At 42.1% G+C, this 22,605-nt stretch overlaps 4 protein-coding genes across 5 annotated transcripts in view; 2 read left to right on the plus strand and 2 right to left on the minus strand.

Annotated features, from left to right (window-relative positions):
- LOC110062108 (uncharacterized) overlaps positions 1 to 22,605 on the plus strand; it is an 80,705-nt gene that overhangs the window by 44,550 nt on the left and 13,550 nt on the right. The window contains exon 23 of one of the 2 annotated variants that reach the window (XM_089286960.1): positions 1 to 2,575. This exon is cut by the window's left edge and continues 214 nt beyond it. The exons of the other annotated variant lie outside the window; for it this stretch is intronic. Coding sequence (XP_089143086.1) covers positions 1 to 2,317 — 2,317 coding nt within the window. The 3' untranslated portion in view covers positions 2,318 to 2,575. Of the gene's footprint in view, positions 2,576 to 22,605 lie in introns of those variants that run through there. 2 annotated transcript variants of the gene reach the window in all.
- On the minus strand, positions 2,500 to 5,710 carry LOC110062109 (radial spoke head 1 homolog). Its single transcript, XM_020768969.2, has 2 exons — positions 5,319 to 5,710; positions 2,500 to 3,778 (listed from the first exon to the last, which is right to left on the minus strand). The coding sequence occupies exons 1-2, from the start codon at positions 5,495 to 5,497 to the stop codon at positions 3,283 to 3,285; spliced, it is 675 nt and encodes a 224-aa protein (XP_020624628.1). The 5' UTR covers positions 5,498 to 5,710; the 3' UTR covers positions 2,500 to 3,282.
- On the plus strand, positions 6,128 to 21,928 carry LOC149114429 (deubiquitinase MYSM1-like). Its single transcript, XM_089286967.1, has 15 exons — positions 6,128 to 6,239; positions 6,406 to 6,508; positions 12,355 to 12,425; positions 13,312 to 13,361; positions 13,465 to 13,495; positions 13,782 to 13,826; positions 14,500 to 14,572; positions 14,920 to 15,018; positions 15,351 to 15,600; positions 16,254 to 16,324; positions 16,629 to 17,687; positions 18,186 to 18,461; positions 19,047 to 19,235; positions 19,730 to 19,968; positions 20,493 to 21,928. Exons 1-15 carry the CDS (start codon positions 6,139 to 6,141, stop codon positions 20,701 to 20,703), a joined length of 2,868 nt encoding a protein of 955 aa, XP_089143093.1. The 5' UTR covers positions 6,128 to 6,138; the 3' UTR covers positions 20,704 to 21,928.
- On the minus strand, positions 9,840 to 11,193 carry LOC149114430 (uncharacterized). Its single transcript, XM_089286964.1, has one exon. It carries the CDS (start codon positions 10,941 to 10,943, stop codon positions 10,167 to 10,169), a length of 777 nt encoding a protein of 258 aa, XP_089143090.1. The 5' UTR covers positions 10,944 to 11,193; the 3' UTR covers positions 9,840 to 10,166.

Below are 22,605 nucleotides of genomic sequence, written 5' to 3' on the forward strand. Positions count from 1 at the left end.
CATAGAGGAGTGCGAAAGTCGCGGCGTGAAATTCCCGCGAATTGTAGCTACCCTACACGCACAGACTCCAGAGTCTCTGTTAGAGTCGTATAAAGAACTGCACGAAAAACTGGAAATCCCCAAAGAGCGCGAAATACAAGGAAGCGTACGCGAGCGGATTAAGAGTTACGTAGAAGATGTTAAAAATTATCTCCGCGAAACGTCAGCTCTCTGGTTATTGATCGTTGATAATTTAACGGTGAATGACCCACTGCGAGAATTTTGGCCAACACCCGAGCAAGACAGCCCGTGGGGGAAGGGGTTGGTGCTTGTAACGACTCAGGACAGTGAGCTCGTCCCCAGATCTCACGCGCATGCCAAGATAATGACGCTGGATTCAGGAATGGAAGAGGCCGATGCCATGGGTTTGTTGAGGGCAATATCAGGCTTGACTGTCGATGAAGATGCTAAAAAAGTCGCTAGACTACTGGGCCATTATCCGCTTTCCTTAGCTTGCGCTGCGGTTTACGTTAGGCAGATGCGAGAGGACCGCCCGTTTTCCAAATTTTCGTGGAAAAACTACCTTTCAAATCTCGAAGAATACTTCGCATATCTCGATCATTCTGATTATACGCATCACAATCCATGTTATCCGCAATCAATGCTGCCAGCGGCAGAATTCGCTGCACGACGGATGGCGGTAAACAACGAAATACTCCGAGCTGCCTTCGTGTTTCTTTCGTACTGCTCTCTCCAGCCCGTACCTTTGGACACCGTTGCTGATTACGTTTTGCGCGAAGCTAAAGCCCGCGGTGACCCAAAGATTAGAGTACCTGATGATATCAAGGTTAAGGTAGCGAGATGCTCTTTACTCATTTATCCCGAGACTGGTGAGAGAGGAATTGAAGTAGTCACGCTTCATCAAGTCATGCGTCTGGCGTTTTTACAGATAAGACGGAAACCGGACGTAAACAAACCTGCCAATGAAGAAAAATCTGCTTACGTGTCTACAAACAATGTGGATAAACAGGAGCTGAATGGCGTACTGCAATCCTTAAACGACGCTTACAAGCAAAAGAAAGGCGAGCTCAAACAAGAAGACATCGCCACACGGATTCTTCTGTGTCCGCATTTGAAGGAATTCGTTGAAGGAGTGGAGCGAGTCCAGTGGATTGAAAGTAGCTTACTTGTTCAGGCGTTGGTGTACCTGGCCGACGGACTCATTCACGTTGCTGGGGCAACAGACAACCATCGTGTGGCGCTTCTTGAGCGGGCTTACAAGATAAACAAACAGCTTTGCTCCACTGATGTAAACGCCTGTGCCTTGCTGTGTGATTTGGGTTACACGTATCGCGAGGCTGGAAAACTGGATAAAGTCATTCCAATTCTAGAGGAAGCTAACAAACTTTGCGAGTCACAATCTGACGCGGAGTGGATGAAACAGCGGTCAGAGCTTTTAAACATCCTCGCATTTACGTTCCGGGAATGCTTCCAGCTGGATCTCGCGAAGGAGTACATGAAGTTGTGCGTCGACGTAACCAAGAAAGCTCACGGAAAGAAAGCTGTTCCAGTCGCGGAGAGGTTGTGTAACCTTGGAGTCATTCTGCATGACCGATGGGAAAACGAAGAGGCCATTGAAGTCCTTGAGGAGGCCAGGAAGATTGCGGAAACTTGCGATACTTCCGAAATGTTTATCCGCGGCCAAGTGTTGAACTACACGGCTAAAGTGCACCTCCGTTGGTACCTGGGTCTGCGCCACACACATCCGAGCGCGTGGAGCACCAAAATGCATCTGAAAGAGTCAGACTCGCTCCACGAACAAGCGTTGAAAATTTACCACGATCTTCATGGAGATCAACACAAATTTACAACTGGAGTTATGATGACCTACGGAACAGCGAAACTGCATTTAGGAGAGGTCGACCAAGCTTACGACATGTGTCAAAGAGCTGTTCAAGTGTATAGGAGTTCGGGTCATATCGCGTGGCCGCGCGCGAGTACGCATCTCGCAGACGTTCTACTAGCGCGCGGGGATTATGTTCGTGCGAAGGAGGTTTTGGAAGAGCTGGTACAGGTGCACGAAGATTTGAATCTCACAGTCAGCCCTGGTGCGTTCCATCATAGAGCGCTCATGGCGGAGGTTTGCGCGCACCTTGGAGACGTGGAGACTGGAAGGAAAATCTTGGAAGAGTGTCTTGAAGTGTGGAAGGGAAAAAACTTGCACCCTGAACATTACTGGGTTGCCCGCGCGCGCGCGTTCCTCGAAGGACTGAGATCGCGAGAGACACGTGAAGAGAGCGCTCGAGGCGTGTATGATTTACCGGAAGAACTATGTTGATTAAGAGATTTTACTTGTTGTGTGAAACGAGCTAAAGTATTAAAGTATAAGCTCACCGCATGAATTCACCAAAGCTTAGTTCTGGGAACGAAAAACCCTTGCGTGGATAATACGTTAACATCCTTCGTGCTTTCACACGAGTTCACATACCCATTCAAATGAAGTAAATGTGCTAACAAGACTTTCATGAAATTGTCGCTATAGTTTAATACTGATTCAATATGATACAAAATAAAATTGAATTGGTGCCGTTTGTGACTTGCATAGAATCTTCAACAAAAATGTAATGTTATTTAACGCTCGCTTGTTATAATTATTTAGGTCGTTTTAAATATCTCCGCACAGGTAAGAAAACGGGTTATAGTAATTTTATATGCTATGAAGTTACCTGCTTTTAGCAAAAAAAAAACCTTACAAAATAAAGAATGCTCTCCTTTTACATTTACTTTGTACTTCTCTAAATTTCATTCCTTGTATCTTTTGAGGATTGCATATTTTCGTAAGTTAAATCTGATGCCGTTGAGTGTGGATTCTTATAACGCAATGGTAATTCTTGTATTTTGCTGACCAATCGGAATCACAAAGCACGTTTCAAAATTTTCCCCCGAGTTCCTAAACTAGTCGTTACATAGGGTTGTTCCAGCAGACAGATTACTATAGCTAAAAATTGCGTGGCTTTTCGTTTGGTTTGTTAGAAAACTTGTACAATAAGCTTCAACCAATCACAGTGAAGAGACATGTAACGGCGCACTAGCAAAGCGCGGGAAAAACGGCGCCAGCAAATCACGACTGCCTTTACAAGCACATGATTGGTTAACAAAACATCATATTCACTCATAGCCTGCGAATGCAGAAGGATTTCGCAGGCTAATTAAAATCAATCTGGAAGTGCGCCGGAACCAACTAAACGGCCTAAAAAACTCAAAACGAAACAAACAAAAATATTGGAAACGCTTAGTGAAGGATTACTCTTGTACATGTTCATTTATGGCGCATATCTCTTGGCCCTCCCACATCGGTGTAACTATAATCTCCGCCTCGTCTTCCTCATGTTCGCCTATATTTTCCGTTTCTTTCCACACGTACTTTCCGAGCTGTTCGCAGCCCGAATCGAACACATACTTGCCTCGTCCTCTTGGCTTATTTTCTTCAAAGTTTCCAACATATCTGTGATTTGAATGGATGAGATGTCCCTCCTCTTGCATCTTGCCGTGAAACCATCGGCCATCGTAGCGGGACCCAGTCTCCTTGTACGTATACACTCCGTGGCCATGCCGGCTTCCTAGAGCCCACTCCCCATCGTAGGTGTCGCCGTTAGGGTATGTGTAAGTTCCCAAGCCGCTTCGTAAATCGTTGATCCAACTCCCCTCGTACTTAGATCCGTCTGGATACAGGAACACGCCTTCACCGTTTTTCTTGCCCTCTATATAGTGTCCCTTATATCGCGCGCCATTTTTGAACCTATAAAGTAGCAAAAATTCACCTGTGACCTCAGTAGACCTTCAGACCTGATTGTGGCTATTTTTACAGTTCCTAAACACAGACACTCTCAAGAATCGTGTTTGTGAAGATTTGTTCAATTATCATACCCAAATTCGCAATAAACCAGTCCGAAGCATCCTACGATATCAAGTCACTGACCCGATATGGCTACGGTATGCCATGCTCACTTGACCGAAATGCCTAATCGCATCTTTTTGGTAGCTTTCGGCGTCATATCAGACTCGTTTGGTCTCGCCATAGGTATCTTGGCTATTAAATAATCAGGAATTACTCCATTATATACGAACATTATATTACAGCCTATAGTTCCTTGATCGTGTTTTGGTGATATTGTTCGATTATGCCTCACTGATTTTGGATTTGACAAGATCAGCAAACAATAGGGGTAAGATGGGAGCCCAAATTTTCTGTGCATAGTACAGTGAAACGACATTTGTCAGTTATTAAAAGAGAAGTTGTATGTTGAGATCAGCCTTGCAAAGCCTTTATCGCGTGACTTCTCAAACACTTCTATACGGTTGAATGCTTCTATCTTCTGAGCGCATTCTGCGGTAAAACTGCAGGCATGCTGAGGCGTAAAATTATACAGGTAGCAGTATATAGAAGGCGGAACTTAGAAATCAGTGTACACACCGCAAAGGCCGACTCGATCGAGATGGGATCAAAATTCTAAGTAAAATTTTTATGTAAAAAAAGAGCAGAATAAAGGAGACAAAAAAACTTAATCGGTATAACATGTTAACTTCAACGCCAAAGCTTGACATTGTAGTCATTAATTAATGTGACAACCCTTACTCAGTGGCCTCGTATTTCCTTCTCGTAACATCAGTTATTCACAGAATCTATTTTGAAAGAAGACTGGAGCACACGATCTTTAGATGGTTTTGTTCCACAAAAAGAAAATGCCTAATAGAAATCGAAGCGGCGTTATACGCCTCGGTAGACGGTTCGTCCAGTCTTATCTCAGTTCGTGCTACAAAAGGCCGATTTCCCGTCAAGCGAACATCAATAATAAACAAGTTCAGTGTATACAATTCAGTTTGTTATTATTTTTCTACATATTACTTATGTTAGGTCTAAAACGTAAGCCGACTGGTGGAATCGGCCCAGGTTGCAAGAAAGCTCTCTCTTGAGAGCGTCGAGCATAAGCGAGCTACTGAAGCCAGTGAAGTTATCGTATTAGTAGTATTAGCAGTCTTTCTCTTTCGTTCGTTTACGTCTTTGTCGTAATTCACTGCACTATCATGCATCTCGCTGTGAGAGAATGCTTGCAGTGTAGAGTTAGCTCGCCTTTTAAAAAAAGTACAGATGAACTGGAAATTTGACAGAGATAATTGGCCTAGGTGAAATAGTTTATTTATTATAATGCGAACGCTTCAATGCTTTGATTGAGAGGCAAACGTACTAAAATTCACTGATCAAATATAGCGCGGCTGCGGGAACGTGCGCGGTGTTTCAGGCTGTACCAAAAGAGAGGTGACTTTATCACACAATTTACCTGTAAACTCCTTCGCCGTGTCGTTTGCCGTTTTCGTAATAACCTTCATACGTATCCCCGTTAGGCAGCTTTGCTCGTCCAAATCCGTGCCGTTCCTCCATCTCGTTTCTTTCGCCGTCATATTCACCGAGATATGGCAGTCCATCGTCATCTGGCAGCGTTTCTTCATCAGAAGACATCTTTGTGCAAGAAGCAATGGATCATCCACAGCCCTTGACTCGCTACTTCTGCCGTTCCAACTCGGAATTGTGATCAGTGTTGTTGTGAAGTGAATCCGTCTCCAAGAGACATGAACAACGAAACCTCTCAAAAATAGCCCAGGGGTGTAAAGTTACAGGTTTGTGGGGAGCCGGAAATTCTTCACCCGTGAAAGAATTTTGCTGCGTGGCAATAATTTGTGACACGCATATGGCACGCGTGACCAAGCGCGAGTAACACAAACTTTTTATAAACATTTGAGTTGACTGATAGAAACAAACCAAAATAAAAACAACAACAACAACAACAACAACAAAAGCGAAGACTTCTACCATCAACAAATAGACAAAACTTACTTAGTGAACTAAACTCAAAGTTGAGGGCTGGAGGGTGGGGAACTTCTGTAACTCGCATGAAATTATCTTCGTATCTGCAGAATACATGAGCTTGTTCTTTTCTATTTCCAGGAGTGTTCTAGTTGCTCAATGGGCGAGGAATTAACAAAAGAGTTGCTGTTTTTGTCAGAGAGAAAACAAAATTTCCTCTATAAACCCACCCTCCCCTGGACAGGACTCCCTTTAAAAACGTCTCGTTCCAGTCTCTATCGGACTTAAGCTCCAATATGGCGGAATCAGATGAAGAAGTTGATGTCGAAGACGTTTCCGATGGCGAACAAACAACCAATTTACGAGGCTTGGGCGATGACGATCAAAAGGACAAATGGTATGGCAATGTATTAGGTTTCATTTGCACTAACTTTATTTTTTAAAAGCTTGACCTTAAGGTTAAATGTAATGAAACTTAGACTTAAACTTACATTGAGCTGGATTTTAAAGTTATGAAATGGTACATGTATGTATATTTTTTTGATCAATCTTATTTCTTTCAGGTATGATAAAGACATTGGCAACCAGAGTTTTTTGAATTCTTCCAGTCTCCCATTTTCGTCTGAGTATTGTGATCCCAATTCGTGGCTTTTGGATACAAACTCGGTGTTACGGATGGCACGACAAGACGCCATTTGCAATGCAACTCAACTCGGTTAATGCGTACTTCGTGTAAGCTACATAGAACGAGAACGCACATGCTTACTCCAAATATGGTAAGACAAACCATATACGTAACATCTCCCTTTCTTTAAAAAAAGAAAAACTAATAAACAAATATCTGGCAAAAACTAGCCTAAAACAAACTTACACAAATCCACTTTGTTTCTGAAAGTGTTCTATGTCAAACTAAATCAGTTTATCCGAGCTTGCTAAAACAAACTTAAAGTGTTCAAAGTCTAGCCTTTGCTTAACGCTTCATGTCAAAATCTTTAAATCTTGAAGGGGGACGAACAGTCCGGGTTCTTGTCTTCTGAGGTGCTAACAATGGAACATTAGTCTCTTCGGCAACAGTTTCATTCAAGGAATCTTTGTCAGGCCTAGTAGGTATAGCAGGTAACTCAGATACTCTAGGTATCTCCTTGTGATTTACTCCTGACTCATGTGAGCTAACCTTGGTGCTTTGCTTTTCTAGTGTCGAGGATTCTGCTGCAGGTCTCAGAAACTGCCTGTTTCTTCGGAGGGTCTCACTGCCTGCTTGGACTACATATGACCTGTCTGACAGTTTCTCGACACAAGTAGCTGGTTTCCACGTTTGGTTCTTTAGCAGGGGTGCACTTCTGACTTCTTGTCCAATCTCTAATTCAGGTAACTGCTTCACATGACGGTCATGGTAGAACTTCGCCTTTTGTCTTTTCCGCTCTAATTTCTCTGTAGAATGTGCGCTTACTTTGGGACGGAGAAGGCTTGACGCTGTTGGTAAGAGAGTTCGTGTTCGGCGCGACATAAGCCTCTGGGCGGGGCTGTCACCTATACCTTCAGTAGGTGTGTTCCTGTAGTCTAGTAGCGATAGCCATGGATCTTTCCCATCTCGGTCCGCTTTCTTAAATAGCAGTTTAACTGTCTTCACTGAAGACTCTGCTTTCCCATTTGACTTTGGGTAGTGTGGTGATGATGTCACATGGTTAAATTCCCAGCTGAGTGAAAACTCGTGAAATTCTTGACTGCTGTACTGTGATCCGTTGTCTGAGACAACAGTGTCCGGGATTCCATGTCTACTGAATTGTTCTTTGAGTACTTGTATAACTGCACGTGAGGTGGTATCTTCAAGTTCACTAACTTCTACAAAATCTGAGTAATAGTCAACGACTGTGAGGTAATTCTTTCCACTAACAGTGAACAAATCTGTAGCCACTTTACTCCAAGGTCTGTCTGGAAGTTGATGAGACTGCATTGGCTGACTAGCATTCCTAGCCTGAAACTCGGCACAGACAGCACATCTCTCAACCAGGGCTTTGACTTCTGAATTCATTCCAGGCCAGAACACGATGTCTTTGGCCTTTCTTAGACATGATGCGACTCCTTGATGGCTTGAATGAATTCTTGAGAGCATCTCTGGCCTCATGGCTTTGGGGACAATCACTCTCTGACTCTTAAATAGAATACCATTGTGGAGTGAAATCTCTTCTCTGTAGTTCCAGTAGTCACGAACTTGTACTGGGCATTGCTCTCTTCTCTCAGGCCATCCTGTTAGAACAGTGGTCTTCAGGCTCTCTAAGACGAGGTCTTGTGCTGTGCACTTCTGCAGCTGAGTTAACCTTTCTGGAGCCACTTTGATGGAATCAAAGGGAGTAAGTGTTTCAAGTTCAAGAGCGAAAACTTGAAAGTTGTCTGTCATCTCCTTCTTGACAGCAAGCGAGGCTCGAGACAAGTGATCGGCAACATACATCTGTGCACCTGGCTTGTACTTAACCTCTAGGTTAAAGCGCTGTAGCCTCAACATCATTCTTTGTAGTCGACATGGAGCAGAGAGGATTGACTTCTGGAAAATGGACTGTAAGGGTTTGTGATCTGACTCAACCGTTATCTTTTTACGACCGGCGAGGTATTGACTGAACCTGTCGCAGGAGAAAACAATCGCTAAACACTCTTTCTCGATTTGAGCGTATTGCCTCTCAGTCTGTGATAGGGACCGTGAAGCAAAAGTAACTGGCTGGCCGTTTTGTAATAAAGCTGCTCCTAACCCGTATTCACTCGCATCACATTGCACTGTGACTTCTTCTTGAAGGTCATAATACTTGAGCACAGGGTGTTTGACTACAAGCTCTCGCACTTCCTGGAATGCTGTCTCATGATGCTGGGACCAGATGAACTCTGCATCCTTTGCTGTCATCTCTCTCAGTGGCTGGGCGACCTCTGATAACCTAGGGAGAAACTTTGCCAAGTAATTAACGAATCCTAAGAGACTCAGGAGTTCCTTCTTGGATGTAGGCCTCGGCATTTCCTGAACTGCCTTCACTTTCTCAGGATCTGGCTGTAACCCATCTTTGGTGATCAAGTGTCCCATGAATCTGACTTCAGACTTCTTGAGGTTCAACTTGCTGCTGTTTAGACGCAGATTGGCTTTTCGAGCTTGCTCTAGCAGACGAATCAAGTTCTCATCATGATTTCGATTTGCTTCTTCATCATTCTCTCCATAGCCCATGACCAATATGTCATCTCTTATCACTTCTACACCGGGAAGACTATCAAGCTTCTCATGCAATTTGCATTCGAACTCTTCTGGAGCCAGGTTGATACCAAAGGGTAGTCTCAAATACTTGTAACGCCCAAAGGGAGTCCAGAATGTTGTCTTGAGACTGCTGCTCTCATCTAATCCAACCTGGTAAAACCCATTTTTAGCATCTAAGGTACTAAACACTTTGGCATTGCTAAGCTTGGGCAACAACTCATCTAGAGTAGGCATTTGGTACTTTGGACGGATGACTGCCTTGTTAAGATCTTTAGGATCCAAACAAATCCTAATCTTATTTGGTGTTGCGACAACCACCATACTGCTAATCCAGTCGGTCGGTACTGTGACTTTCTCCACGATTCCTTTCCTTTCCAGATCATCAAGTTTGGCCTTGACCTTATCACGCAGGGGAACTGGCACTCGGCGCGGAGAATGCTGCACTGGTTTTACGCTGGGGTCTGTGATAATGGTTGTATCACCAATATGGCCTAACCCTTCAAAAACATCTTTGTACTGAACAAGAATCTGATCTCTGGTCAGGTTACTACTGCTTTTCAGGACATGAATGGACTCTTCAGGATCTATATCCACTTTGAGAAGTCCCAACTGCTCACAAGCCTTAGCCGATAAGAGGGGTTTGTTAGAACTCTCAACAACTTGGAATCTCAGGTCCAGACGCTTGCCCCTTCTCTCTGCTGTGAGTGTGGTCTCACCTACAGGCTTCATCAAGCTACCATCAAATAGCTTTAGCTGGTCATTGGACTTAGACAAGGGGGGATCACCATTCTGCAACAGCTGAACTAAATTTCTGTGACTGATCACATTACAAGTTGCACCAGTGTCCAACTGACATACTAGTTGCTCTTTGTACTGCTCTTCTATCACAAAGGTAATACTGGATGTCAACTGTTTACCACTACCATTAATTGCAGTAATTTCTTCTATCTTCAATAATGATTCCTCAGACTCGTAACCTTCTGCCACTTCAGCGACATGAACCTTCTCTTTGCCTGCCTGACACACTTTGGCGAAGTGGTTCATTCTTTTACAATTGCGACATTGTTGACCATAAGCTGGACATTCTGTCTGCTAGGCATGCTTCTTTTGTTGGCCACAATATTTACATTTCCATTTTTTGTCAGGTTTCTTTGGATTTGGTGGTTTCTTCGGATGAGAAGGCATCTTGCCTTGCATCGGTTTACGCTTCACATGAACTAAGTTCAGTTCCTCATTGTTTTGTTTCTCATCCTTTTGAATCGACTTTAGCTGCTTATTCGTTATTTCACTTGATTTACACATGTCAAGAGCTTTATCCAAAGACAAATCTTTCTCTCTGAGCAATCTGGCTTTTGTACCCTTATCTTGTATTCCAATAACTAGCCTGTCACGTATCATTTCTTCTGCAAGTGCTCCAAACTGACACGATGCTGCGAGTTTTCTTAATCTATTGACATAGCAATCAACAGTTTCTTCGGGTACTTGAATGCAAGAGTTAAAGACATACCTCTCATAGACGACATTTCTCTTTGGTAGGAAATAGTTTTCCAGCGCCTTCAATGCTGAAGTTATCGTCAGTACTTCGGTGCCAAAATTCAGATTCAGGAAAATTTGCAGACACTCCTTTCCCATAACAGAACGGAAGGTTGCTAATCGGATCGATTGACTCTTCTGATCCAAACCCGTTGCTACCTCATAATCTTGCCATTGTTGCTTTAAAAATTCCCAGTTGCTCGTGATATCTCCACGACAAACCATAGCGCTTGGTACTGGAAAATTTGAAGGAAAACTGAGGACTTGAGGCGGCGGAGTAGGCTGTGGAGCTTGCGGTGGAGCTGGTGGTGGAGGATCTTGTTCGGTGTCTGACATCGTTTCGCTGGGTTTCAACGCACGTGGTCGATGTTGAAATTCGCTGTACGTACCGTAAATCAAGGAATTGTCGCTTCGTTTCGCTTCAGTAACTGCTTTGACTGAATATCAACCAGAACACGTAATCTTGAGCGCTGCAGCTCGCCATAAGATCAACAAAACACTTCCGACACCATGTTACGGATGGCACGACAAGACGCCATTTGCAATGCAACTCAACTCGTTTAATGCGTACTTCATGTAAGCTACATAGAACGAGAACGCACATGTTTACTCCAAATATGGTAAGACAAACCATATACGTAACACTCGGTGAGATCAGCTGTGCTTTTAGCAGACTTTTTTTGTGTGGTAGTGATCTGTAAACAACGAATTTATATTAGTCCTTCCATTCTGTCTAGACTCTATGAAATTAATAGCCCGAAAGCTTCTGTGAATTCTGTAATAATTTATGATCACAGAATTTTAGAAAACGTTTAAATTTACTTGGTTTTTGCTTTAAAAAAAAAAAAAAAAAAAAAAAAAAGCTTTATCCCCGACGTATATATATTGTGAGTGAGTGTTAACGTGCATGCACTTATGCTATGCACAATTAAGTCTTCTTTAATTGAATATGATAGCATTTAGGGCCAGTTTCATCCCTTTTGTTTTATCCTAATAAATAGTGATTTAGGCATATTTACTTCCTATGTTTTTCCCATCACATCCGTGGCGACGAGTAACTCCCTTTGCATATGACTGTGTAGATATAGATCTAGCAGATATCAGTTGTCTTTTGCTTCGTAACATTAACTCTACATATACAATATACAATAATGATGACTTCTGATGTACAATATGACGACTCCTTGGAGTATGATCCTTTATGTCCCAAGACTTCTCTAATACCTTTATCCCTATACTCAAAGTTCTGCACAAAGATCTTTGAGAATCTTCATGCATAATCCTGAAGGTCCTCAAGTTTTTGCAATGAAACCTTGTTGGATCCTTGAGGACCCTACAAGATCCTGGTAAAATCCTCATGGAATCCTTGAGGATCTTGAATGATCCATGCAAAGGTCTTTGCAATGATTTTTGATTAGATCTTCATGAGATCCTCATCATATCAAGGGTTTGTTAAGATCTGTCAAAGATCATATTATGCTGTAGATCCTTAAAACACCTTTTTTGGTGTCTTTGGTAGGGCTTACATGTAGAAGATTGCAAAAGATAATAATTATCTTATCTAGAGATCCTGCAGATGTTTTTTTTCCACCAGAGTGTTATAAAATCTATTAATAGGTAACCACACAAACAGATAAGGGGAATTAACTAGGTGATCACATTACACATTCTCCCAGTAGGTTCTGTAAGAAATCTTTAGTGATTAGTAAGAAGATTTGACTTACATTCAAGAATTTTGATTCAACAGGTTTGGTCCTTGGATCCTTGCACTGATGACAAAAGCAGGTCAACCATTGAAAAGATGATTTTAGAAGAACAGTATCCTTTACATCCCTCACTTAATTTCACAATGCAGTACTTATTCCATAATGCAGCCAAAAAAACAAACAAACCAAAGGATTAAACAACCTCCAATTGTCCAGTGGCAAAAAATATACTCATCCTCAGGGGTGTCATTAAGGGCCAGGCACCAGGCAAATTGACCAGTTGTGAGAATGATTTTGCCTACCTGGTTTGACCATCTGAAGGAAACTTTATCTTACAGGTGTATAAGGAAATTCAGTTCAAAATGGTTTGCCCGCCTGTGAAAAGCAGTTGCCCCCCTGCTGAAAACATTAATGAAACCCCTGCATCCTGGAATTGTGTTTGACAGCTACGTGTTGCTTTATGTATGTTTTTTCTGTACTTTGAACACTGTTCAAAATAGTTTGAATCCTGTACCTGGCTCAATAGAAGTACTACTCAACAAAGTTCCATTTCCTTCAGCAATTGATGCAGTTGTGACATCATCAGCATCACATCTGTGCCAACTCTACCAGATTATGTAGACATCAGCCAGGTACAGACTGAATCTCACAGTCTTCCATTTGGGTCATCAAATCTCAGTACATTTTTCACTCTAACTCACTTTTGCCAATTTTTGGGATTTTCTGGGGAAATGTTGAAATTTTTTAGGTTTTCTTTTTTGTGGTTGAACAAGTGGAGCTCTAGTTTTAACAACATTTCTTTAGGGTCAAGCAAGCAAAATTGTCAATCTCCCAGATTTAATTTTTCGTAGGTTTCATTGGTAACTCTGGAACCTTTTAGTACCTTAAGAGTAAAGCCAGGGATGTCTGCTTGTTAATTTTCACTTGTGTGTACATGTATGTGATTTTTTTTTGTCAGAAATTATTCTTACAGCTCTGCCTCCTTAACTCTAACTTAGAATGTATGCCTATAGGTCAGTATCAGTCAAACTGGAGCACTCACCAGCAGGTAAGATATTAAAATTTGTGCTTTGTCACTTTTTTGTAAAAAAATTGAGCTGCTTGTTCACCTTACCTGTCAATGCAAACATTTTTGTTATTTTTCTTTTCAGGGGACAAGAAGAAACAATCTCACGTTGGAAGGTATTGAATGACTCACTAAGATAATGTCAGTGACAACTTTTTACCTGATATTCTTTTATTATTATGTTATCAACTACACAGGCCCACAAAGAATTTTGATAGGGGCTAAATGCGGCCACTGGTAGTTTTGTTATAATTTATATGGCGACTGTTTGAACTCCCAGCAACTAATGACATAATTATAGTAACTGTATCTTACTCTCTGCCTTACCCTATATATAATGTTCTCCTTTTTTGTTCTTCAATACATCTAATTTTAATGAATGTCATTATCTTTTTCCACAAGGATGACAAATGCAAGTGTCAAAAAGAACATTGCAAAGGCTAAAAAGTAAGATATAAACTATTTGATGTTATACTTGTTTAATAGTTTGTTTAATTAATTTAATACCTTTGCACAAAAGTCCAGCTATGTAATCAAGTAAGATGGGTCAGACAGACAGGTATAGACATAACAAGTTTTCTTGGATAATTCTGCCCAAGGGGGAATGGCGTAATGAGGTTAACCTTGTGTGAAGCACCAACCCATGAGGCAAGGTCAAACCACAACACAGGGAACTCCGTGCCCTACTCTTTGCCACAAGTAGTTGGTTTCTTTAATGTCCCCTGCTAACCTTGTGACACTGAAGAGGCAGAAGACAAGGCCTACGGTTTATAGTTCTTACATGTATCTGAGAAAACTTGAACGTCTAACGATTTATAGATGTAATTAGAAAGGTAGCAACATCTCCTCAGTTATTTTAAGACCCTGTGTTGGTCCAGTGTGGGGCTCAAACCCTCAACCTCCTGCACAGCAGTCTGGCACTCTACCAACTGCGCTAAGCAGGTAGCATTTAAATCTGTCAAACATCATGTTGTGGCAAATTTGAATGGGCTAACAGCACTTCAAACCTGTGTCCATTTCCAGTGTTAAGGAACAGTACTGTGGTAACTGAATTCAAAGAGAATCCAGAATTTCTAGTAATGGATTTTCAACTGAGTTCTTATATTGCTTGTGTGTACAGGGATCAGCAGCCGTCTGTGACTCACAGGAAACCCTGGACAGTTGGCGAACAGGAGCCTTTTGAACAGGGGCTGGTAAGTTTCTAGTGATCTGTGATTTTGGTAAGTAGGGTCAAGCCTTCCTTTAGTATACCTGGGCCAGTTAGTTAATTTTTACAGACAGAATTTTAAATATACCCGTATTTGTCTGTTTCTCTTGCTTATGCAGTTATCAACAACAGTCAATTTTCTGGTATGGGCTTGACCAAGAGGAGAAAACAACTGAAAACATTTCCATCGCCCAATTTAGCTCTCATTAGACCTCCAAAGAGTGAAAAAATTATACAATCCTGTCTTGATCCTCTTGGTATAGCGTTGAACGTGACTGCCGGGTCTAAGTCTTGAAGTTGAGGTTTTAAATTTCTAAATTGTTTAAATTTCAGGGGCTGTATGGACGTAGCTGGACCAAGATAGCAAATATGATTGATACTCGAACAGCACTCCAAGTGAAAAACTATGCCAAGCAGTATTTCAGACAAAAGGTAAAAAACAACATCAGCTACCAGACTTCCGTACCTCTTATGACGAAATGCCAGAGAACATATAGCTCTACATCGTTTGTGATTGGTTCTTGCTCGGTTTTGAATTTTCGCGCCCAAGTAACAACCAATCAGATCGCGCGCATCTCTGTAGAGTCATACGTCATCAGCATGGAATTTGTCTGGTCCAGTCCCCAACGTCTCACTAGCAGGGGACGGAGGGTTTAAAGACGCAGCGGCTACAAAAATCACAACAAAATACTGTCAGTAATATATCTACGACTCGTATTTTTACAGGTTTTCAAAGTATTCTGTATTTTACCCATATTCCACAGAACAAAGCTCTCGCAGAGTCCCAAGCAATACAAGGAAGTACAGAAGAACAGTCCAAGGACAGACTTGTCCTTGCTGATGTAGAGGATGTGGTAAATGAAGATAGTGTTTTAGAGGATGGAAAGGTCCTTCAAAATACATTTGTGTCGTCAATTGTAGATAAAGACAGACCGCAGAATGAATCGGACGAAGATGTTGAAGTAGATATTGATGGATCCGACAGCGATGACGTTAACCCTTGTTTAATTCCAGGTATATATAATAAAAACGTTTTTGTTACTCATTAGAGAGCGGTCATTTTAAGAATTAACCAAGTCATTACGTCCAGCCAAACACAAGAAACAACTCAAACACTTACCAGGCAACGCATAATTTGACCAATGAGAATTCGGCGCCAAAAATTAAAACACGCAACCTTAACCAGTTCCTGTACGGCGTTGTCCCAGGCCGTCGCGGTAAATTCATTTTGGTGACGTAACCAAGACAAACGGCCAGGGTAATTTTCACTTTTTTGCCTGGATCATGCCACCCAAGACTGATTAGCCGCGCTGAAATATCGAGGCCTGGAAACTAGGCAACATGCAACTTCATACAAAGCACGAGAAAACAGGAGTAAGCAAGTAAGCGGGAGTAAGTGACTGCTTTTATTACTGGTTTGCCAAAGCTTGGTTTGTTTGTTGATTCTTTTAGTTTTTCGGCTTTGGCAATAGCGCTAGGCGTGATTTCTGCTGCTCTCTCGGGTTCGGTTTCCGAGGGTGTTCCTCGAGAAAAGCGAGTGATTGAGTTCGGAGGGAGGAGCGTGTTCTCAATTTTCTGAACAGCAGCTGGTAAATGAGCCTGCAATAGGGCTTCATGTTGGAACAGTATCTACATCGAGTGCTAACATATTCTCATTTTCGTTGCAGGTCAGACTACGTCTTGCCCCGATGCGGTTTATTCAGCTCTCGTTCGAGCTGCAGCTGTGGAAAATCAGCAGGTGAAATAAGTTGAGCTTTCAGTTATTTTTAAACTTTGCACTCACAAGTTTTTTTTTTTTGACAAAAAAAAAACGCAGTCTGGTTTGATCACAAATTTAGAAGTTAGATCTGCATTTGCTGGCTTAAAGTTTGAATCATAGCTCGGCTTTTGGTAGACGAAACAAACGAAAGTTCATATTTTTTACAAGAGGGAGGGAGGGCCTGACCAAGACGGGTTATCATTGATGTGGCCTGTGTTTGTTCTTGGTTTTTACCAATTTAATTGTGAAGTATTATGGAATTCTTCTCGTTTGTTATTTTCAGGATTCAGTGGTCGACGAAGGCGATTTCACCAGGTTGGAAAAGAATCATGTCAATGAAGTGCTAATGGATGCGTCGACAAGTCCACCAGAGCCAGAAGGTAGTGCCTCTAATATCCTCGATGTCAAGGGTCCATTGATTGAGGTAAAAATACCATCGAAAGAATATGATATTCCAGAGCTGCCTTCCTCAAGTTTGCGGTGTGAGAGGACCACTAATCCTGATGAGGAACGTATACTTGACAAAGAGATAAAAAGTAATGTGGGTCACACAGATAACTTAGGTTATGTGTTAGAAGATGATTGCCATTTGACACAAGACTATGCACAGCGTTTGTCTCTTGAGGGTAAACATTTTCCTGATGACATCAGCGATAAAAATTTGGTTCTGGAAAACACTCGGTCCTTAAACGAGGATACGGGTGAACAATCTTTTGAACTTACGTCAGGTGAAAAGTCTACCGATAATATTTCCAATGTTGACAATGCTCCACTCGATGTCATCGCTTCCCGTCCACAGCAACCATTACCCAATGACAAGGGCTGGGCGCCAGTGACGTGTGGTGAAGCTACCAGCTCTGAGTTCATTGAGTCCTCGGACCGCGAGCAGCCTGGGGCAAACGTCAGCTTCGATACTCCAATTGTTATCGACAGCAATATTATACAAGAAGTGGGAAAAGAACATAATATGGAGTTTTTTATGGGGCGCGCTCTTAAGACTCCGGAAAGATACATGAAAATTCGCAACTATATTCTGGACATGTGGGAGAAAACTAAACCAAATTTTCTTTTCAAAACGGCCGTGCGAAGCGGTCTTCGAAACTGCGGTGATGTGAACTCTATTGGAAGAGTACATGCTTTCCTAGAGGACATTGGAGCTATAAACGAAAGATGTCTTGAAAGACCAGTTCTCCGCGTTAGAGAGCAAGGCGAGGTTACCAATGTAAAGGAAACCTTCCACATGGAATCCTGGGTAAATTCGTTAAGACCTAGGAAGAAGCGACAGAGAAATATGGACGGAGACTGGGTCGACTCTAGCAAAGCGGAAGGGATGACTATACAGGTAACAGGGAATTTCCGGCTTCCATTTTGTCTCGGTTTCAGAGCGAGTCTTGGTACAAAAATACGTTTGAGTTGTACGAGCTAGAGTGAGCATGTAAATAAAGGCTAATTGTGTGTGATCTTTTGCGGCAGAACTTGTGACGAAATCCAATCGAAAGTGAGTCGTATCTTGTTGTTATAAGTTTCGTTGGTGTCTTGTTATGGAAGTCCTACATTGTGAGAACGGTGGAAGCCCCCTACCCCAACTAATATAAAGTGATCAGAGGTTCTTAGTTTGCGCTGATCGCAGAATACCCTTGCCTCCAGAAAACGTTTCTGTGTCTGCTTATGGAAGGTTAAAAATGCGGTATCTTTAACTGAATGCATTGAACCATGAGTAAGGCGAGGATTTTGTTTAACAGAAATTCAGGGGGAAAAAATGCAAAATGCCAAATGACAAAAACAAAAACAAAAACAAAAAACAAAAAAACCGCAACAGGCAATATTATTTGTATTTCAGCATTTGTCACCAGACGAGCAAGTTCAACATGAAGAGGTCCATAATGAAAAGGGCTCTCCGTCAGTACCCAGGAAAAGGTCCTCACGAAACAAGCCCTCTTACGACCCGTTCCTTCTTGTTCCGTGCCGCAAGTTCCCAACACGTAGTGCTGTGCCTTTTGATGTTCTTATCCAATCAGAAACCTTGGTGGTCATGGACACGCACGCGCATATGTCAACTACCGAGGTGATTGGTCTGTTAGGAGGCAATTATTCGCATGATTCAAGGAAATTGAAGGTAGTTGCTTAGTATCTTACATTTATAATTTTAGCTCGGCTATTGCTTTTATAATTTACTGGTAATGTTTAGTGAATGTTTTTCGTGCAAGTTTAAATGTTTGGTGCGAAGCAAATTATATGAAGCATGGCTTAATTAGAGCTAGAGAAACGAACTTGTGTCGTAGTCATTCTTTGTTGTTACTGTTGTGATAATTGCGTACTTAAAGGAGCTCAGTCGCGGTATTTTGAGTTATTTTGGTCGAGTGCAAAATCACCTTTCAATGGAAGGAAACCTGAAAATACTCGTGTACTAAGATAGAAAGGCATTATAGAGATAATTCTAAATCATATAGAAACAAGGATGGTCTAGGATGAATAAGATGAACACGGATTGCAATTGACGAACTTGAAAAATTTAAGCTAAACTTTTCAAGATTCGCAAACCGTGACGTCGCGCCTTTAATTCTTTCCACGCTCGAGATCGCGTGAGATTGGACCCGAAAAATTCCATACTGATCATGTAGCTCAGTGATTGGTTGTTTCTTGTGTGCACGCGTGAGAGGTTCGTTAATCGTTCCTGGTATTTCCCTTGTTGTTTCATTAGGTTTCCAAGGCGATACCTTGTCGGAGTTTAAGCACAGGACTGCAGTGTGAAATGGATCCTGTATCTCAGACCCAGGCCTCTGAGGAATTGGCTCTGCGAGGACTGGCCGTTGTGGGCTGGTACCACTCGCATCCAACATTCGCTCCCATTCCTTCTGTTCGTGATATCGAGACTCAAGCCAAATTCCAGGTATGGTTTTAGAGTTTAGACTTGTGGTTAATTCCTTGTGTAAAAGTGATCAAGTGTGTTGCTTTCAGGTCCCTAGTTTGTTGAGTTTTAGCTGGAATATTTTCGGGGTTCTCGGGGAAACAAAACGGGTGAAAATTATAGGAGTATGGAATTGCATTTTCGTCTATATATAGTCCTTTGTAGGACGAAGTTATTTCTTTCATGCAAGAATGGGGGCTGTGTAACACTTTGAGTTTCTGCTACTCACGCCAAGTCAAACTATGAGTTCGGTCACCACAATGGGCACAAATCTACAGTTTCTGTAGTTTTACAAAGAAAAAGCACAATATCGGAATTGGAGAGGGGGGAAGGTTGTACTTGTTTACATTAATGTACACCAAAAATGGGGCGAAGAGTGTTCGTTGGAAAGGGGAAGGTAGTACAAATGCGTTAGCAAACATCCCCCCTCTTTGTTTACATCAGTGGATCATCTTGCTTTTATTAATTTTCTACAGGAATGGTTTGGAAAGGGTGGCGCGCCATTCATTGGAATCATCGTCAGTCCGTACAATTACAGTAATGTATCCAATCAATCACAAATAAGATGCTTGACAGTTAGTGACGAGTGGGAGTCTGCTGGCCAGTACAGATTGCCGTACCAATTTGACTACGAGGTGTTCGGAGATGAAGCTGACGAGGACGACACGGTGGAACAAGTTAGAAGCATAGCGGATGATTACAGAAGATATCCCTTGTAAGTATAGCTGTCACTTCTGTAAACCACAGTTCACAAGTGTTGTGTTCTCAACTAACCTGGAGGTTTTACCTGTAATTTCATTCATTCCCTGTTTCACCCACCCCTGTTGTTTTAAGGGCAAGGCTCATTATTTCTGTTCTATGTTCTATTGTTTTTTGCCCCAACTCTGTTAAAAGAGCTCAGTCACAGTATTTTGAGTTATTTTGGCCTCATACAAAACTACCTTTAAATTGAAGGAAACCTGAAAATGGTAGTTTACCGTAGTAGTTTACCGTCTTTCTACTCCTCATATCGCTGAAAACGTGCATAGTGATCAATTTTCATCTTCTTTCTGGTAAAAGAAAGTGGGCCTAAAAAAGCCCTCTGCCGAGAGAGAGCAGGATCTCATATCATCGTTCCCAGGGCCCCTCCCAATCTCTAAGGGAAAAGCACTGGAACGAAGCTGAGACTTTTCACAACTCTCCCCTGAAGGTTTTAGGAAACAGTTTTTAAAATCTTCAATCGTCTCTTCTTCTTTTCAGTCGGGTTCAACTGAACAGACGGTTTGGGGCCTCCACAAGCCTCGACCCCTTGGATAAGCTGTTGGATTCTTTACGCGCCCGAATCAACAACACATCTGACGATAAAAAAGAAACATTCTTGGATAGGTTGAGGAATACTATCTCTGAAAATATCAAACTCCAAACACCCATCCAAGATAACGAGCATAGAGAAAATTCCTTGCAAGAATAACAAAGTGTAGCTACGCCCATAGCCACGCCCCTAGCTACGCTCATAGCCACGCCCATAGTCACGCCCATTACTTTGCATTACATTTTCTGTTTATAGAAAGAGTTCTCTTGGCGTTTTAATATTTAAATTTATGTCTACATTTTCTATTTTATTATATACACCAAGAAAGGCCACCCCTCAATGATGGTGTACATACAGAACACAAAATTGTAAAATTGTATACATGGCCCGAATTCTTGATAGTTCTTTTTATGGCAAAGTATAGGTAAATGTTTATTGTGTACAGAAAAACAGACCACGGATATTTATATTCCACAAAAGTATTTATTAAGGTAAAAGGATAAATACCGGTAAATGCAATGGACTTCTTCGCCAATGTTCGCATATCAACAATTTTTCGCATTTTTCGTACAAACAGAAAACCTCCTCCATAGATCAGTTTATCATGTCGAATTTAGTAAATGGAGCAGGAAGGCTTAGTTTTTTGTTGGAATGAAAAAAACAAACAAACAAACAAACAAACAAGCAAACAAATATTGGGAAAGCGTGGCATCGGCAAAGTAGTCCATTAAAGATGCAATGTATAAAGAATGTACAAAGAATATACGCTACGATTTCTCCAAAGTATAAATTTTATTTACGTCCTCGTTAATGAATATGTGCTTTAAAACTTACTGCTGTTATTTTTGGTGACCCCATAACAGCTGCGAAAAGACTTCATACCAAAAGATGCAAATATCTCTACGTACAGTCGGCTAGCGCTGCTGTTCATACCCCAGGGGCTGGACTCCCCTATAACAAGGCCCGGGGGGTGCTCGTCGTACCTCTTAGGGTTGATATAGCGGTTTTGGTACCTCTAGGGGTGTTCAGCCTCAAAAGGTCGACAGGGGGAGTTTCCGCGGTACTTTTCAGGATATTGAGCCGAAAAAATATGCCAGGCGATAATTTCTTGTGTTAGAATTGGTACCGGCTTAGGGGTAAAGAAAAAAATCAAGCCAAGCACTTCACTATGGCACTTCTTATGGGTTCTTTCCAAAATTTCCGACGAGCATATGGGAGTACCCTCCGGGGGTGCAATGATTAATTCATAGATCAGGACCAGGATTTTAAGAGTGCAAATCGCCAAAAGCTCATAAACAAAGTAAACTAAATACACGAATGTAGACTTAACGTTCGCAATAATGGACGATATAATATGCTAAATAAAATATAATACAAAAATTTTGTTTATGAGTTGTAGTTTCAGCATACCGTCATCTCACAAGTGCCTGTTTTGTTGTTATAAGGATAAATGTCTCTCTCTTTAATTGGAACGCCTCCCTGTGAGCGGCCGCCCTGGTAGGGGCGCGGTGGCCTGGCCTTATAGTTAATGCGCTCGTCTCTGGTTCGAGCAGTCCGGGTTCGACCTTTGGCCCGCCGAGGACTGTGTTGTGCTGGGTTCTTTTGCAAGACACTTCACTCTCACAGTGCCTCTCTCCACCCATGTGTATAAATGAGTACCGGTAAATTTAATGTTGGGGGGTAGCCCTGCGATGGACTAGCATTCCATCCAGGGCGGAGTAGAAATACTCCTAACGCTCCATGCTATAGAAATAACAATTGCATGTTGTACTACCATGAACCCCACTCGGTAGACTACGAGTAGTCCCTCTTTCGCTTAGTCCGTCGTGTGTGACGCGAAAGAAAGCCACAAGAAAAAAAGTGGCCGCGAACTCTTGGCGCACGTCTCGCTCCAGGATTTCACGCGGGGTGTCTGCGAGTGGAAAACCCGAATAGCGAATAGCGAATAGTCTCGAATAGCGAACAGCGAATAGTCCCGAATAGCGAATAGTACGAATAGTCTCGAATAGTGCGAATAGTGGCGCACAGTCTCGAATGTAGTGGCGAATAGTGGCAAATAGT

This window comes from Orbicella faveolata, unplaced genomic scaffold, assembly GCF_042242905.1.
Source record: "Orbicella faveolata isolate gen_17 unplaced genomic scaffold, um_ofav_v1 contig_14, whole genome shotgun sequence".
NCBI classification, from domain to species: domain Eukaryota; kingdom Metazoa; phylum Cnidaria; class Anthozoa; order Scleractinia; family Merulinidae; genus Orbicella; species Orbicella faveolata.

Excerpts from the sequence above, each read along its gene's own strand:
- LOC110062109 (XM_020768969.2), bottom strand. The coding sequence starts at position 5,497 with ATGTCTTCTGATGAAGAAACGCTGCCAGATGACGATGGACTGCCATAT. Across the intron at positions 3,779-5,318 it reads CACGGCGAAGGAGTTTACAG|GTTCAAAAATGGCGCGCGAT; the intron begins GTAAATTGTGTG and ends GCTACTTTATAG.
- LOC149114429 (XM_089286967.1), top strand. The coding sequence starts at position 6,139 with ATGGCGGAATCAGATGAAGAAGTTGATGTCGAAGACGTTTCCGATGGC. Across the intron at positions 6,509-12,354 it reads GGCTTTTGGATACAAACTCG|GTTTGGTCCTTGGATCCTTG; the intron begins GTGTTACGGATG and ends TTGATTCAACAG. Across the intron at positions 17,688-18,185 it reads CGGAAGGGATGACTATACAG|CATTTGTCACCAGACGAGCA; the intron begins GTAACAGGGAAT and ends TTTGTATTTCAG.
- LOC149114430 (XM_089286964.1), bottom strand. The coding sequence starts at position 10,943 with ATGTCAGACACCGAACAAGATCCTCCACCACCAGCTCCACCGCAAGCT.